Source organism: Mesoplodon mirus (genome assembly GCF_964341445.2).
Source record: "Mesoplodon mirus genome assembly, chromosome: 8".
Taxonomy (NCBI): domain Eukaryota; kingdom Metazoa; phylum Chordata; class Mammalia; order Artiodactyla; family Ziphiidae; genus Mesoplodon; species Mesoplodon mirus.
Genome location: NC_138984.1, coordinates 30506037 through 30525099, shown reverse-complemented (window position 1 = coordinate 30525099; position 19063 = coordinate 30506037). Strand labels below are relative to the sequence as shown.

At 36.7% G+C, this 19063-nt stretch overlaps 1 protein-coding gene across 1 annotated transcript in view; it reads right to left on the bottom strand.

Annotated features, from left to right (window-relative positions):
* Positions 1-3855: 3855 nt before the first annotated feature.
* Positions 3856-19063, bottom strand: part of NDUFS1 (NADH:ubiquinone oxidoreductase core subunit S1) — a 28093-nt gene continuing 12885 nt past the window's right edge. The window contains exons 11-19 of the mRNA XM_082629934.1: positions 18800-18945; positions 18326-18454; positions 14443-14572; positions 11560-11720; positions 8499-8653; positions 6710-6885; positions 5891-6025; positions 5715-5787; positions 3856-4177 (exon numbers count right to left, since the gene is read on the bottom strand). Of these exons, the coding sequence (XP_082486060.1) occupies positions 4086-4177; positions 5715-5787; positions 5891-6025; positions 6710-6885; positions 8499-8653; positions 11560-11720; positions 14443-14572; positions 18326-18454; positions 18800-18945 (1197 nt within the window). The 3' untranslated portion in view covers positions 3856-4085. The remainder of the gene's footprint in view (positions 4178-5714; positions 5788-5890; positions 6026-6709; positions 6886-8498; positions 8654-11559; positions 11721-14442; positions 14573-18325; positions 18455-18799; positions 18946-19063) is intronic.

Genomic DNA, 19063 nt, shown 5'->3' with positions numbered 1-19063 from the left:
CGAAATTATATGCATCTAAGAAGGAAATTAGGGACTTCCCTGGTGGTCCAGTGGTTAAGACTCCACGCTTCCACTGTAGGGGGCATGGGTTCCATCCCTGGTCGGGGAACTGAGATCCTGCATGCTGTGCAGCATGGTCGAAAAGAAATAAGAAGGAAATTGTTATTCATCTTATGATCTCTTTATATACCAATTCAAATTAAATATCGTAAACTAATTACTAGTTCTAGACTGTACATTTAACCCTATTTTTCAATATCAACATATGCTTTTCAGTGTAAGTTATTTAAAAAATATTAAGATGTCAATGATTTTGAATATCGATCATAGTTCGAATATCAGTCATAGGTAAGTCTTTAATCTTTAAAATTTTTCAGTAATAAAAACCATAAAACACTTTAAGCAAAAGGGTATTTGGCTCTGAGATCTTTGTTCTCTTACAATCTAGATCTGAGGTCTAATCAAATTTCTCATTAACGTTCTTGTCTCTTGGGCGAAATGAAATAAGCAACATACTATGCAACCGTTAAGATATTTTAAAATACTGGTTATTAGAAAATTATTTGGGGATTACAGTTTTATCTTTTTATAAAAGGTGGCCATATATGTATACACACTACTTTTTTGGTTCCGAAATGTCTTTATCAAGGTTCATTTTTTTCACGTGTACTTGTTTCCAAAAGTTGGGTCAATCACAAACCTAAGGTCTAGCTATGCTAAGGTAAGATTAACCTTACAAAATGTCTAAAAAATTGTCATACTCATGCGTGTCATTTATTTCTGCTTGAACTATTCACCAGCCACACTGGGCCTTTGGTAACGGGGTTTGTAATCATTTTGCTAGTGACATTTTAACAGTGGTCATGAATGACATTGTTAACATTAAAAAAAAAAACAAAAACCACCTCTTACCACTGCTTTTGTTGCTAAGCTGCTTTAGTTCCTCTCCCCGTGGGAGCTTGAATTGTGGCGGGGTAATTTGTTTCGGCAACAATAAAGCTGACAGTTTATATTAGCCAAAGGTTCATGTTGGCAAAAGAATTCACCTGTCCCCTTTTATGCACATCAATAGCTCTTACCCTCCTTCAGTATCCTATCACCAGCATATAGTTTTCCCTCTTCTGTTTGCACTGCTTTTTGTTTTTGCTTTCAGAAGTAGTCTCTTTTAAGGGTTAGAATCCAACAGACCCAGTAAATCTTACTGTGACTAGTAAAAATTCCATTAAAATATGCAGAGCTCTGCATAAGAAATTAATCTTCACAATCCTGGTGGACAGTTTGTAGTAGCAGTATTCTGTTACTTGGGTTGACCTTGGACAAGTCATTTAATTCTCGAGTCTTAGGAAAGAAATACATTTCTTTAGGAAAACAGAAGCTAGAGGTTGTATTAGGCATGACTTTCCCTCACAATCAATGGAATTGAGTTTTTTACTCAATTCACTTAGAAGGGGGACTTCAAGGGCTCCCGTGGTTAGTTGCAACCTCCTGAAACATCCCACAAAGTTCTGAACACACATTTTCCTATAATGATGGTTCTCAGTCCCTAAGCACATTGAGCATTCACTATGTGTCAGGAAATAGGCCAAGCAAGTTTTAGAGGCTTTCTGACTTGCTCCTCATAACAACCCTATAAGGTTGGAGGTAGGTACAATTATTAGAACATTTATCCTCATTTTACAGATGAAGAAATAGTTAAATTTTTCCAAGTAATATTTCCAAAGTTGAACAAGATCTGCCTGACCTGGCAAGAAACAGTGTTTAAACAACTCAGCACCAAACAATAATAAATTATTGTATACTGAGTATTGTTAATAAGGTATAATACTTATTATTGATGTATTCATAATACAATTCACAATAAATCTGGGGGGCATTCTGTATGAAGTTTAGGCTTTAAAAATTTTCCTGTATATCTATTCAATTCTTATAGTGGTCCACAAGGTTTTCTGAGGCAAAATGGGACAGTAAAAAATATCTCTAATTAAACATTCTTGCCTTTAGTCTTTAACTGGGTAACAATGGGCAAGTTATTTGATACTTCTTGGGTCTTAATACCGATTGTTAGCAGGGTTTTGTGAAAATTAGACACAATGTACTTAAAGCTTTAATGGCACGTATTAGAATATCTTTTCTAAATGGTATTATTTATTATTCCAGGGTCTTTCCAGATTGCTGTCTTCATCTAAAAGGACTTGGCCTTGATCCTTTGTAGATTTCTCATTGTTGACTCCATCGTTGCTTAGAATCAAAATTACATCAGCTGTTATTCTTCTCATCTATATGTATTTTTCTTCTATCTGGATCTCTTCTTCAGAAAGTCTTGCAACCATCTTCAATGTTTATGGTCACAATAACCTTAATATTTAGCATTAAGTGACTAATAGGTGCCCATGGGACAGACTTTCATGTTTACTTTATGTAAAAGCCAACAAATTTTATTGAGTACCACTTAGCCCAAACAAGGTATTCTTTACAGAATTCCAAGTTCAACACATGCTGCCTTAGGATTCTGGACCATCTTAGTTATACATCACCTTTTCTCCATTTGAATGCAATATTCCCTCACCAAGAATCCTATGAAGTCTACACTCATTCATTGAAGAGTACTGTGCAAAACACAAAACTGAAAGTGTTTGCCCCCCTGAGGTCAGCAACAGTGCTAAGGGATAAAGAAGGTAGAGAAAAATAAGAAGTTTGTATTAAATTCAAAGACTTTCAGCAAGAGTTTATACAATTTATACAATTTCAGGCAACTGAGAATTTTAAGCAAAGTACTTTAAGCAAAGTATACAACTTCATGACTGAAGTGAATAAAATAATTCTGAAAAAACTGTTACAGGTGACAAATTTTGTACAATTTTTGAAGATAAGGTACTGGTGACATAATATAGTCTAAAATTTTTATCCTCTGTTATATCAGTAAAATCGCAACCTATAGTTGGGCTAAGTCTTTGATGAAAGCAAAAAGGAATAAGGATTACAAAACAAAGGATTCTGAACATAGATTTTGAAAACATATTAATATAGCATTAGATTATCTCCTAGATTAATTGCAAATTTTTAACTTTTTGACAATTGAAAATTATGAGAGCTGTTAGTTTTGTCTTTTATTACTGGAATAATTTAGTTGACTTAATACTACAGATGGTGTTAATATAATAAATGTGGAACATCAATGAGGACCTAAATTATATCTCTTGAAACCTCCCTCATTCCAAGGGTGTATATGTGTGCAATCTATTATACAAAGAAAAATATCCCATAAATCACCATGACATTATATAAACAGATTCAAGAGAAAACAGAAAAATGTGTTATCCATTAAGCTTCTCAATACTGATTCTTAGATGTAACAACCTATGGAATCTGTACTAATGGGAGGAAATTATGTGCAGCAGTTAAGAACAATGGGCTTTGAAGTCAGAGAACCAGGCTTGATTCTATGACTCTTTTGCTGTGGCCTTGGGCAAGCTACCCACTATCCCTGGGCTTTAGTTTCTTCACCTGTAAAATGAGATAATACTGTCTGACAGGGATGTAAAAGGACAAAACAAGATACTGTATGTAAAACCAGAGTGCTTAGTATGTAGAAATCCTGAATAATCATTAGCCTTCATTATTATGATTATTATTAGCACTGTCCAAGATATACATCTGATGTATGATTATATTATATATATTTTCTATTTACCCAGGTTCACAGAATACTTAAATCTTTTCTTTAGCACTAGTAAAAAATAGGTCCTAATGGAAGCTATTATTTCATCCATTTTACAAACATAAGTGATCAATGAAGATAAACAAAAATTCTTATTTTAAGGATTTTCTTTTTCATGTCACAAAGATTATCAGTGCTTTTACATGAAAGGGCATCTATACACGTTTATTAAACTATTTAACGTTTACACACAATACATAAATGTTTGGAAACCTCAAAGTTCTTTGATAATTGCAATATCGTTTTCAAATAAAGCATGGTAGAACCTTAAATATTACATCATTTAGATTATTTTTTAGAGAGATACACCTCTAAGAGATCATGCCAACATAACTGTCCTTTAACTAACTGAGTGCTAGTAGATGTTTCAGCATATGGATGGTTCCTCTACTGCATGGGCACCCTCTGTGACAGCTTTGACGCATTTAGCCATTGTCTGTGAGGCTCTGCTAATTGAATCTGAAAGATATCAAGAAAATGTGCGTTTTGATAATACAACTTCAAAAGAAGCACACAGTAAAACTTTCCTGTTGCACATATTCAGGAACAACAACAACAAAAAAGACTGGAAGAGTCTATGTAACTATACATAAACATTGTAAAATCAATAAGTTCAGAAGATAAGCCCCTTAACAGCTAAATGCTTTTAATAAGTACTCCTAGGAATGATTAAATAATTATATACAGCCGTACAAAGGGCCAGTATGCAACCATTAAAAATATTATAGAAAAGTATTAAAGATAGTAAAACAATGTGCAATATACCATGATTGAAAAAAGGTTACAGAACAGTGTACTAAAATCCATGAATTCACTTTATGGGTGAATTTTATGTATGTGAATATTTCAATAAAGCTGTCCAAACCCTCTCTCCCAGAGTAAATAAGTAATCTCATTTTTAGTTTAAATAAATTAATATATGTATATATCCCTGGATGACTGGCCAAAATGTTAAACATAGTTATTTCTGGGTAGTGGGATCATAGTGATTTTTCCTTGCTCTTGTGGGCTTAGGTATGTATTCTACAATGAACATAACTTTTATAATACAACCGAAAAAACCCTATTAAAAATAACCTGAGGGCTTCCCTGGTGGCGCAGTGGTTAAGAATCCGCCTGCCAATGCAGGGGACACGGGTTCGAGCCCTGGTCCGGGAAGATCCCACATGCCGCGAACAACTAAGCCCATGTGCCACAACTACTGAGCCTGTGCTCTAGAGCCCACGGGCTGCAAATACTGAGCCTGAGTGACACAGCTGCTGAAGCCTGTGCGCCTAGAGTCCATGCTTTGCAACAAGAGAAGCCACCGCAATGAGAAGCCCACACATCTCAAAGAAGAGTAGCCCCCGCTCGCCACAACTAGAGGAAGCCTGCATGCAGCAACAGAGACCCAATACAGTCAAAAATAAATAAATAAAAATAAATTTAAAAAAAAAATAATAATCTTAGATACAAACTGCACCAAGAACTTGAAAAAATACTCCTATCTGCTTTTAGACAGAAAATTATTTTAAATGGTCTATCAACTATCTCATAACCTAGATGTTATATCAAGTGTAAAACCTGTAGTAAACAAGTTTGTTAGTCTGCATTCCTTAAGCACATTCTTAACAATTTACATCAGAAGCACCATTTAGCATGTTTCACATTTTAGTGTTTTGATTTTTCTACTGTAATTCTCAGAAAAACCTTCACAGATGTTTGTCACTCAGAAAATTCTCCCTAAATTGCTACACAGTAATTCTTCATACAGTAGTAAAATTTTATATTTAAAATCTGTTAATTCTTGGATTTTCAAACTCTACTTACATTTCAGAAAGAAAAACTAGAGTAAAATCAGAAAATATAAAGTTACATTAGTTCTGATATTTGAAAAATCTTATGAGATTAAAAACATCAAATACTACCACTAGCACGTTGGAATCATAATGCTAAATTAGGTGATTTTACTCCTTTCTACCTTTCATGTTTGGCAGTCATGCTGACAACTGCGTACCTGTCATGTAGAAGTCTTTTATTGTCAGCTGAGGTGGAACAAGTGGATCAGCAAGAAGCTGTTGGTTCACTAGCTGCAAAAAAAGAGTAAGAGATCAATAATGATAGTATTTAAAATTAGTACTGTTACACCAGAGGATACATTATTATGAAAACTGCGTATAGGCGTGTCTTTACCTTGGAAAGCTCATTTGCTTGCTGGAAATAATTAGCTCCTTCGACATCATCATATCGAACAAGATTAGGAGAGACTTCTTCCAATCTGTTCCTTACTTGATCCAGAGTATCATATGGAAGAGTCATACCTGCAATCTATAACATAACAGGTTCCAAAAATTGACATAAAGCATTAATACTTAAATATTTCAAATCATACATCATTGCAACTATGGTAAAATAATGCAGTACTACTATGAAAAACATATTGGTGTCCATTTGTATGTATATTAAGCAGGTGGTTAAGTGGGGAATACTACTGTAAATAATTCTTCTAATTCATAAACAGCTGTCAATACACTAGTAATTTGTTTTTAGAAAATACACTGATTATGAAATAAAGAAATGCTTTGCTAAATTTGAATGCTTTGGCTAACCTGCTATTGCTCATATATAGAGTTGATAGACAACTGTATATTATTATTTTAAATCTCATGATGCTTCTTTTTATAGTCAAAGAGTTAAAAAGACAAGTCAAAAGTAAAAACACCTCTTTCAAATCCCCATGTTTTTTTTTTTTTCAGCCACACCACGTGGCCTGTGGGATCGTAGTTCCCCCACCAGGGATCAAACCCACGCCCTTGGCAGTGAAAGTGTGGCGTCCTAACCACTGGACCGCCAGGGAATTCCCCAAATCCCCGTTTTCTGAACACGTTTTTCCTACAGAGATTATTCAAGTCATCTCTGCATTTCAGAAGTGCATCTTCCTTGACTTCGAAAATCATTCTGACAAGCTAACATGTCAAACATTCCATTAGCAGCATCACTAAGGACAAATACCTCAGAAAGGGCTCTTATAATTTTCCAGTCTTCTCTTGCCAAGCCAGGAGGTGTCACTGCTACTTTAGTCTGCTGAGCTCGGCCCTCAGTATTGACATAAGTAGCAGACTTCTCTGTGTAAGCAGCGCCGGGGAGAATAACATCTGCTATAGGAGCTCCAACATCACCATGATGTCCTGTGAAAAGATGGAAAATGGCAAACCACATTTTAGCACAAAACTGATTAGGTATTATACATGAACACAGTATATAACCTTTTAAAATTACATTTTTATAATTATAAGTGTTTTAAAAATTAAAACAATATAGTATTGAAGTATTTGGAATAAAAATTAAAGCCTGCTTTGCCCACAGTTAAACTCCCTTTCCAAAGAAAACTATTGTGAAAGCATTTGGTATGTGTCTTCCCAGATTAATTTTTGCAAATACACAAATACGTATAACAACATAAACACACATATTATGGGTAACTAGGTGTATCATTTCTCTTGATCATTACAAAGTGGAAACGCTCAGATGTATGTTAGTGAAATTTGGTAAAGTAAACTGAAATGGTGGATGAACAAAAAGTGTCAGGAGGGGGCGTCCCTGGTGGCGCAGTGGTTGAGAGTCCGCCTGCCGATGCAGGGGACACGGGTTCGTGCCCCAGTCCGGGAAGATCCCACATGCCGCGGAGCGGCTGGGCCCGTGAGCCATGGCCGCTGAGCCTGCGCATCCGGAGCCTGTGCTCCGCAACGGGAGAGGCCACATCAGTGACAGGCCCGCGTACCGCAAAAAAAAAAAAAAAAAAAAAAAAAAAAAAACAACAAGAAAGTGTCAGGAGTATGACATACAGGAGTATGATTAAGAGCATAAACAGAAGATTACAGAAAATAGTATGCTGAAAGACTATCCCTCATTAAGAGTTTAACAGAAGTGTTGGAAGAAAAAAGAAACTTTAGTTAATTGAAAGAAAAGCCAATGTACATGTTTGCATATTGTACATGTTTGCATATGCATAGAAGTACATATGAACTGTGCATCTATCTAAACCATTATCAATGATTATCTCTGGATAGAACTAGGACAGGATTTTAGTTTATGCATTTTGGTTTAACTTTATTAAACTAAAGATACGAAATATTACATAATGCTTTTTATGTGGCATGGCAATAAAAAGCCTAGTATAAGTGTATGGTGTTTGTGTTAAATGAAGTGAAAAGTTATATAATACTTTTCTCTATAAAATATCCAGGAATACTCGACTCCATTTATTCCAGAGGCTTGATTACATTTGCAATGAGTTAGAGTTCAAGAAAATGAGTCAAACACAAAAAACCAAAGGAGTGCTATTAAATATAATTCATTAAGTGTCTTATGACACAGGACTCGTGATTTTCTAACTTCTACACTGTTTATATATATAAAAAAGCTTCCCCTTGATTATATAATAACACTAAATATTCTTTGAAAAACTGAATTTAATGTTACATAATATTTCATAATTTAAATTACTATTACTGGGGGCATTTAGGTTTCTTCTAATTCTTTGTTATTAAAAAACATGAGGTGATAATTCTTAATAGCAATAGCAACTATGTAACTAATAAACCTATTTTTTTAATATAAAATCTAAAACATTTAAATATCTATAAAAATACATATTAACAAATATTTTTTTAAAATTGGTGTGTGTGTAGGGAAATTCTTAAATGGAAAATATTCAATCCACTAAATGTATTGCCATACAGTTCCTAATATACACAATGTACTATTCTCTTCTGTTTCTAGTACCGTAGATGCTACTAACCTTGATAAATAATGAAACAATCCTTTGGCAAATCCTGTCGAGTAATACAACCTCCATCTGCTCCCAGGAGAAACAGCACTTTGGGAGGGTTCTTCCGAATTGCTTCCACCCCAGGTTTATAGCCAAGGTCCAAAGCAGCTACTTGGCTTGCAATCCTGTAAAACAATTACGAGTTTTTAGCATACTTGTGTTTTCATTATAAAAATTTAAATGTGATTCTTGAAATGATACCTAGTCTCTTTTCTATTCAATGCTGTCAAAGATCTTCCCTCATCTTTTTTGCCCATTTGAAATAGATGTCAAAACCAGAAGCAGCCGTTTTTTACTGTTTTAAGAATGGCAAGGGCTTCCCTGGTGGCGCAGTGGTTGAGAGTCCACCTGCCGATGCAGGGGACACGGGTTCGTGCCCTGGTCCGGGAGGATCCCACATGCCGCGGAGCGGCTGGGCCCGTGAGCCATGGCCACTGAGCCTGCATGTCCGGAGCCTGTGCTCTGCAACGGGAGAGGCCACAACAGTGAGAGGCCCGCGTACCACAAAAAATAAAAAATAAAAAAATAAAAAAAATAAGGAATCCAAAAAAGCAGGTGGACACAAACACATACATATATAAAATCAGGTTATAATCAGAGACAAAACTCAGATTAATTAGATGAGATCCTCTCTAAAATGTGAAAGAAAGGTGAAAAAAATACAGAGTATTAAAGGAAACAACTTGTGATCTTTGTATCTAGCCAAGTGGTCATCTGTGAGAAGGAATCAGAAACACATTGTTAGACACAGAAATTTTTCTTAAAAAGTTATTAAGTACCCATTCAGTAAAAACAAACACAAAAAAATATTAATAAAGACATGGATTCAAAAGTGAATTAAAAATAAGAAAATATCTAGTCTCTTTTCTATTCTAAAAATTCTAAAATGCTAAAAATTGTGGCTAGAAAGGATCTAGAGGTCGTCAGTGCAAATAAACTATTTAAAAAATATAAAGTTTTTGAGACTTCCCTGGTGGCGCAGTGGTTAGGAGTCCGCCTGCCAATGCAGGGAACACGGGTTCAATCCCCTGTCCGCGAGGATCCCACATGCCTCAGAGCAGCTGAGCCTGTGCACCACAACTACTGAGCCTGTGCTCTAGAGCCCACAAGCCACAACCACTGAGCCCGCGTGCCACAACTACTGAAGCCCACGCGTCTAGAGCCTGTGCTCTGCAACAAGAGGAGCCACCGCAATGAGATGCCTGTGCACCTCAACAAAAGAGTAGCCCCCACTCGCCACGACTAGAGAAAGCCCGGGCACAGCAGCAAAGACTCAACACAGCCAAAAAAAAAAAAAAAAAAAAAAAAAAAAAAAAAAAAAAAAAAAAAAAAATGTTTAAAAAAATGTTTACGTGATGAACTACAATGCCAAATTAAACCAATAAGTGGGGAAATAGAACACTGAAATTAATGTTTAAGAATGCATTTGAACACTTTTAAATTTAAAAAAGTTTGCCTAGCCAACTTAAAAGTGTTGAGCCTCAATCCTTAAAGAAATCTGAAGATTTGAAAAATAATACTTAAGGTAGAAAGGATTATGGGAAATTGGAAATTCATTCACTAATGCAAAATGAATTACATGTTAAGATGAAGGAAAGGCTAAAAAAATTATATATATTCATATTACATAGCCATTAATGTTTATGTTTATAAAGAATTTCTAATCATGAGGAAATTCTTGTTTGGTAATGAAAATCAATCAAAATCAGGACACAAAATTGCATACACAGTATGACTTCAACTATGTAACTAAAAAAATATTTATACACACACACAAAGAAACCCAGAACAAAGTGCACAAAAACTGCAACAATAATTATCTACAGATTGTGAACTATGGATAATTTCCATTTTTGTATTCTTTCTTCTCTTTCCAACTTTTCTAAAATAAATCTGCACTACTGATATTGTCAGAGAAAAACCTCACTTTATTTGAATTCTCACGTTAGCTTACAATTTTTTAAAAAATAAATTTATTTATTTATTTATTTTTGGCTGCGTCGGGTCCCCGGTGCTGCGTGCAGGCTCCCTCCAGCCGTGGCAAGCGGGGGCCACTCCCCGCCGTGGCGCACAGGCCTCCCACTGCAGTGCCCCCTCTCCCCCCCGCCCACCGCTGCGGAGCACGGGCTCCAGGTGTGCAGGCTTCAGTAGTTGTGGCACGTGGGCCCAGCAGCCGCGGCTCGTGGGCTCCAGAGCACAGGCTTAGCTGCTCCGCGGCATGTGGGATCTTCCCTGGCCAGGTCCCGAACCCCCGTCCCCTGAATTGGCAGGCAGACTCTCAACCACTGCGCCGCCAGGGAAGCCCAGCTTACATTTTTATCACTTAAAAGCCAGAGGACTTACTGCAATTTTTGAACCACAGTATATTAATATGATACAGACTTTTAAGATTTTCTTAGCACTTACTGCAATTTGGATATTTTTAATATTTTTTATTATCTTGGCTTCTTCTCACACAAAATAAAGGTTTCTATTTCACATCTGCTACTGAGATAATGTCGCTAAATATTTTTTTTTTTGCGGTACGTGGGCCTCTCACTGTTGTGGCCTCTCCCGTTGCGGAGCACAGGCTCCGGACATGCAGGCTCAGCAGCCATGGCTCACGGGCCCAGCCGCTCCGCGGCATGTGGGATCTTCCCGGACCGGGGCACGAACCCGTGTCCCCTGCATCAGCAGGCGGACTCTCAACCACTGCGCCACCAGGGAAGCCCCGCTAAATATTAAGTTGTTTGTAAATCTAAATGTGACAGTGTACACAAAATATACACAAAATTATAGATTATAAAACAACTACTCAGGCTTCGCTGGTGGCGCAGTGGTTGAGAGTCCACCTGCTGATGCAGGGGACACGGTTCGTGCCCCGGTCCGGGAAGATCCCACATGCTGCGGAGCGGCTGGGCCCGTGAGCCATGGCCGCTGAGCCTACGCGTCCGGAGCCTGTGCTCCACAACGGGAGAGGCCACAACCGTGAGAGGCCCCTGTACTGCCAAAAAACCCCACAAAAAAACAAAAAAACAACTACTCAACTTACCTATGAAGGATATTCATAACTTTCCAATCACCAGTAACACCACTACTCATCCGAATCTTTTGAGCAATGTTGGAAACAGCTGCAAGAATTGCTGCCCCATCATTTCTTTGGAGTGCAGAACTGCCTAAAACCACCATTGGTTTTTTAGCTTCCTTTAGGACCTTTAAGAAAAAAGAACTTTCATTTAAAAAAACATTAGAAGTGGGAAGGAAATCTAAAAAAGAGGGAATAAATGTGTATGTATAACTGATTCACTTTGCTGTACAGCAGAAACTAACATAACATTGTAAAGCAACTAAACGCCAATAAAAATTAATTTAAAAATAAAATAAACAAACATTAGAAATAACTAAATCTAACCAAATTTGCATCTATAATATGCTGTCCCAAGTTTTAGTTCTAACGTGAATGTCTTAATTTGCTAGTCGACATATGGATATACATACAACCAGATTTACTCAAAAATCTCTTGCCAATGCTACTGTGAAATAGCTAAACTAGTATCAAATAAAACAGATTTTCAGAAAGGAAGCATTGGGAATGAAAACCCTAGCCAAACATCCTTTGGTCAGAATGACTATGGATAGGTCCCAGAAAAAATTGAGGAATGTCCGTGCAGAGGTTCCGGTGATACTTTGTAACAGGAGAAACCATGCTGAAGTACCATGTCTACTATATTCCATCTACTCTCTATGCCCCAGACAGGGAGGAGAAGGTAGGGAAAGCAATGATCACTAGGTCACAATGCAGAATACCTTAAAGTTAAGGGCTTTGCTTTAAACCACAGTAACTTGAATACCAAAAACTGAGAGGAAATGCATCCCAAGTGCAAAAGAAACTACACATACAGTGGAGGATGGAAAAATCAGAAGTAAAGCTGTAGACTGTAACAGTTCACTCTCCTGCCCATCTTCTGTGTCATTCTTCAATAAATAGCTGGACCCAATCAATGAATCAGCATGAGAATTATGCCTAGATACTACAAAAAGGAGGACATTCACAAGAGGAATTTCCCAAGGAAATGTGAAGAGATTTCAGTAGCCTCAAAAAAATAAGAAACAGTTTTCAATAGCCTCAAAGAAAATGAAAAACAATTCCTCACTTAAAAAAAGAGCTCAGAGAAGTTACATAATAGAGAGTATTATGGAAGATTTTCATCAGAGAATTCAAGAAAGAACTAGAAGAGAAACAAAGTAGAGATGAAAATCATTCCAGAAACAATAAAAAACAGAATTAAACATGACTATAAATACCGGGACAAGAAAGACAGTTTATATGAAATTATATAAAATAAACTGAAAAAGAACAAAAGAATAAAGAAAAAATGACAGAAAGGATAGAAGAGGAGATCCAATATCTGTATTGTTAAGAGTTCTTAACAAAAAGAACTAATTAATGGAAAATACATTTAAATATATTAGAGAAGAAAACTTTCCTGACCAACACTCATCACCTTCTGGGGCATGGGGATGCCAACTAGAGAGAAGAGGAGGATTCTTCTCAATACATTTAAAAAAAATACTTTTGATCACAGTAACAATAATGATGTTATTCAAAACCGACAAACAAAGAAGTTGGGTTTGGCTGCTTTGTCCCCTCACACTTGACTTTCTTCTTGCCTACACCTGAAGCTGTCAGTAAAGCAACCATCCTGGAACCATGAGGAGAGGCTCACACACAAACACACGTGAGTGAGTAAATGCACTGAGGATAGCAAAGCAGGAAGGTAGGCTCCTGCCTTGATGACATCCTTGGACAACTGCACCATCTGTCAAACTGCTTACCTTCAGAACCACTGTTATGTGAGAAACAGAAACCTTTTACATTTTTTAACAATCACCATCCCACACATCACACACTCACACACACACACACACTACTCCTAAAATAAAGAGAATCTTGAATCTTCAGACTGAAAGCTGCATGTCCCATTAAAAAAAAAAATGGTAGAGAACCACCATCAGTAAGACATATTCTAGTGAAGTTACTAAATTTCAAAGATAAAAAATCAAGCATGAAATATCAATAAAAAAGTATCTAGACAACAACAACAAAAAATAGGACAGGGTTGGAAGAGAATATGGCTGACACTGGGCTTCTTCTCCACAGTTACAAAAGGCAGTATCTATAAAGTTGAGAGAGAAAAAAAAGTATAACCCTAGATCTTTATATCCTGCCAAAGCTCTCTTCAGGAATAAAATAAACATTCTCAAGCAAGAAAGAACTCAAGGAATGGTGCACTTACATCTCCTCTTGAAAACAAAAACGCAAACAAACAAAAACAAACCCAAAAGCTCTAAACTCCAGATGGCAATTAAATGAATGTTAAGTAAAGAACTTAGTAATGAAAAAGTCATGTAAAAAAAACTGGTAAGAGACTTCCCTGGTGGTCCAGTGGTTAAGACCCCACACTTCCACTGCAAGGGGCATGGGTTCGATCCCTGGTCCAGGAAGTAAGATCCCACATGCCGCGTGGTGTGGACCAAAAAAAACAAACAAAAACTGGTGAAATTTCTTTAGGAATAATAACCCTTGCTGTAAAGAAAGATTTCACTGAAGTTTAAAGTTTAATTCTTTCAGTTTTACTTCATTTTTTAATGATAACTTCGAGTAAAATTAAACTCTGATAAATAAAAATGTACAGTATGATTTCATTTTTGTTTACCTATCCATCCATCTTGCTCTGTATATGAGTAGAGAAATGACTGTATGTTTCATCAATGCTTGTTTAGTGGGATTTGGGATAATGTTTACTTTCTTATACATTATTTTCTATGTTGCTATATATATGTAGCTTTTAACAGCAGTCACATATTATTCCAAAAATAAATTTTAAAAATACTTAAAAATCAACAAGAGTAGATACATATAACTCAAGAGCACCTGGCTGAAAGGATGGCTGCCCGAAGCAATGTCTTGAAGAATTTTGGGAGAATCTCCCAGATGGTCGTAGCTGTAAGTGAGATCAACAGGGCTGCCTATAAGGGCCACTTTTAAGTCATTGTGAAGCCAACTGAAAGAAAACAACAGAGTTTTTAGAGCTAAATCACTAAGTTAGCAGTTACTGGTCTCTTCAATGCTATGTGCTACATCTATTTAAATTAGAAAATGTTAAAAGCACTAAAGCCCCCCCAGAACATTTAACTTTAACAGATATTATTGCATACCTTTCAAAAATAAAGTGTTGTAAAAATACAGGCATACCTTGGAGATATTGTGGGTTCGGTCCCAGACCACAAAATAAAATGAGTATCACAATAAAGCAAGTCACACAAATCTTTTGGTTTCCTGGTGCATATAAAAGTTATATTTACACTACACTGCAGTCTATTAAGTGTACAAAAACATTATGTCACAAAAACAATATACACACCTTAATTAAAAAATACTTTATTGCTAAAAACATGCTAAACATCGTATGAACCTTGAGTGAATGGAAATCTTTTTGCTAGTGGAGAATCTTGCCTCATGCTGATGGCTGCTGACTTTGATCAGGGTGGTGGTTGCTGAAGGTTGGGCTGGCTGTGGCAGTTTCTTAGAATAAGGCAGTAATGAAGTGTGCCGCATCGATGATCTCTTCCTTTCATGAACAATTTCTCTGTAGCGTGCAGTGCTGTTTGATGGCATTTTACCCACGGTAGAAATTCTTTCACAATTGGGAGTTCAATCCTCTCAAATCTGGCTGCTGCTTTATCAACTTAAATTTATGTAATATTCTAAATCCACTGTTGTCATTTCAACAATTTCTTCACAGAATTCACCAGGAATAGATCCTATATCAAGAAACAACTGTTTTTGCTCATCCATAAGCAACTCTTCATCCATTAAAGTTTTATCATGAGATTGCAGCAATGCAGTCACATCCTCAGACTCTACTTATAATTCTAGTTCTCTATTTCCACCACATTTGCACTTACTTCCTCAGCTGAAGTCCTGAGCCCCTCAAAGTAATCCAGGAGGTTTGGAATCAACTTCTTCCAAACTCCTTTTTAACACTGATATCTTGACCTCCTCCCATGACTCAAGAATGTCCTTTTTTTTTTTTTTTTTGCGGTACGCGGGCCTCTCACCGTTGTGGCCTCTCCCGTTGCGAAGCACAGGCTCCGGACGCGCAGGCTCAGCAGCCATGGCTCACGGGCCTAGCCGCTCCACGGCATGTGGGATCTTCCCGGACCGGGACATGAACCCGCATCTCCTGCATCGGCAGGCGGACTCTCAACCACTGCACCACCAGGGAAGCCCTCAAGAATGTTCTTAATGGCATCTAGAATGGTGAATCCTTTCCAGGTTTTCAATTTACTTTCCATCAGTAGAATCACTAGCTATGGCAGCTACAGCCTTATGAATGTATTTCTCAATAATAAGACCCAAAAATCTTACTCCTTGATCCATGAGCTGCAGAATGGATGTTGTGTTAGCAGGCACAAAACAACATTAATCTCATTGTATATCTCCATCAGAGCTTTTGGGTGATCAGGTGCAATTATCAATTAGCAGTAATATTTTGAAAGGAATCTTTTTTTCTGAGCAGTAGGTCTCAACACTGGGCTTAAAATATTCAGTAAACCATGTTGCACATAGATGTGCTGTTATCCAGGCTTTGCTGTTCCATTTACTGAGTACAGGCAGAATAGATTTAGCAAAATTCTTAAGGGCCCTAGGATTTTTGGAATGGTTAAGTTGAGCACTGGCTTCAACTTCAAGTCACCAGGTGCATTAGCCCCTAACAGAGTCTGTCCTTTGAAGTTCTGAAGCCAAGCACTGACTTTTCTTCTCTAGCTATGAAAGTCCTTCTCCAGCAATGGCATCTTTTTCCAATATAAGGCTGTTTCGTCTACACTGAAAAATCTGTGGTTTAGTGTAGCTACCTTCATTAATTATCGTAGCTAGATCTCCTGGATAACTTGCTGCAGCTTCTACATCAGCACTTGCTGCTTCACCTTGCACTTTTATGTTATGGAGACAGCTTCTTTCCATAAATCTCATGAAACAACCTCTGCTAGCTTCAACTCTTCTTCTGCAGCTTCCTCACCTCTTTCAGCCTTCAGAATTGAAGAGAGTTAGGGCCTTGCTCTGGATTAGGCTTTGGCTTAAGGGAATGTCATGGCTGGTTTGATCTTCTATCCAGACCACTCAAACTTTATCCATTATCAGCAATAAGGCTATTTTGCTTTCTTATCATTCATGTGCTCATTGGAGTAGCACTTTTAATTTCCCCCAAGAACTTTTCCTTTGCATTCACAACTTGGCTAACTGGCACAAGAGGTCTATCTTTTGGCCTGTCTCGGCTTTCAACATGCCTTCTTCAGTAAGTTTAATCATTTCTAGCTTTTGATTTAAAGTAAAAGATGTGCAACTCTTTCTTTCACTTTGACACTTGGAAGCCATTGTAGGTTATTAAAACACACCAACATTTATTAAATTCACCATATTATATGGGTATGGTTTGTGGTGTCCCAAAACAATTACAATGCTAACATCAAAGATCACTGATCACCATGATAAAATGTAATAATAATGAAAAAGTTTGAAATATTGTGAAAATTATCAAAATATGACACAGAGACACAAAGTGAGCAAATGCTCTTGGAAAATGGCACCAAAAGACTTACTTGAATGAGGGCTGCCATAAACTTTAAATTTGCAAAAAACACCATATCTGCAAGTACAATACAGCAAAGTGCAACAAAATGAGGTAAGCCCATATACACCAAGGAAATTCAATGAATTAATTTGCTGTGTTAGAATGCTAACTCTAAGCTAGCTACAATCAAAGACTTTAATTTTAGAATAAATGATCTGTAGTTTTTATTGTCATACATACACAGCAGTCAGTTACCTCCTAATTATCCGTTAAGGCCATTTAAATAAATTTCATAAAAAACAAACTACATCATTCATATTTATTCTCTATGACAAGGAAGTATGGATCCAGCTCCTCCAAAAATAGTTATAAATGTGGTGACCATATACTCTGGTTTGTCAGAGACTGTGGTGGTTTTAACCTGTCATCCTGGAGTAACTAACAACTCCCCTTTCTACTCTAAACAGTGTCCCAGTTTAGACAATCAATTATATGGTCGATCTATTAAGTCTCTAAGATATAAAAAGATGGAGAGTCATTCTACAAAATAACTGGCCTGTACTCTTCAAAAAAAATGTCAAAAAAGGAGACTGAAGAGTCATGACACTAACTGCAATGTGTAACTCCAGACTGGATCCTGGGCAGGAAAAAAAAAATTGTAAAAGAAATTATGGAAGAATCAGTGAAATCTGAACACAAACTATAGATAAGATAATAATACTGTTATCAATAGTAAATTCTTAATTAAAGAAAGAATCAAATTCTTAAATGGAGAATATCCCTTGTTCTTAGAAAATCCACACAGAAGTATTCAGTGTGGGATAAAAAGAGCATCATGTCTACAACCTACTTTCAGATGATTATATTCACCAAATATATACATGGAGAGAGAATAAAAAAATATATGAAACGTGAACATTGACTAATCAGGTGAACATTACACAAAAATGGGTACACAAAGAACATTTCAAGTATCTTGAATTATTTCAAACTAAAAAGATAAAATAAAAAGATCAGCAGGGGGAGAAGCGGGGAATGGAGCTGTTAGAAATTGCCCTCCAATTATCTTTTGGAGTCTCACTCCCACTAACACTATTAGGAATCAGCTAAAATAGTCATTTTTTCATATATAAAACAAATTATCATATAAATGTTTTTAAAACCCTGAATATCATTACTAACCTCTTTCGAATTCTAGCATTAAATAGTGGTGCCTCGAAACGTGGATTTGTACCAACCAGGAGGACAACATCTGTCTCTTCCACACCGGCAATTGTAGTATTAAGAAGATAATTGGAACGTAGATCTGTGCTAGAAACACGAAATATAAAATACAAGTTTTACTTTAAAACTAATACATACTGACAATCCATGAAATACTCTCCTGTCATCAAACCCATGGCACTCCCAGACAAAAAAAAAATCTATGAAGCATTCTTAAATTACATCAAAGGTTCAGATACTTATTAATGACTGGATTCTCTAAAAGCTCCTGGTTTGACTTTGGTCTATATGTGATAATAAGCTGGTAGGTATGTTGGAGTATCCAAGCTGTCACATAAAAGTCATTGATGCCATAGATGTGTTGGTTTAAATACAACTTGTAACCACAAAGAAAAAAAAAGAAAGCCTAGATTCTAGCTTCAAACTTCTCACCCAGCTCCTGTGGTAGGGAAGACCTCTTCAGTGCATAGGGTGTCAGAGTCCACTCTATTAAGTAAATCTTTGAGAGATACTAGGGCTTCAGCATCCACCAAGCCACCTGCAATTGCTGCCACATCGTTGCCTTGAAAACTCTGCAACTAAAAATGGATGAAAAGGCTATCACCAAGAAACCTTCATTCAGCAAAGGATCACAATGAAGTGTTCCGAAAACGAAACAATAATGTCATTTTCAAGTACAATAAAAGGAACAAACTT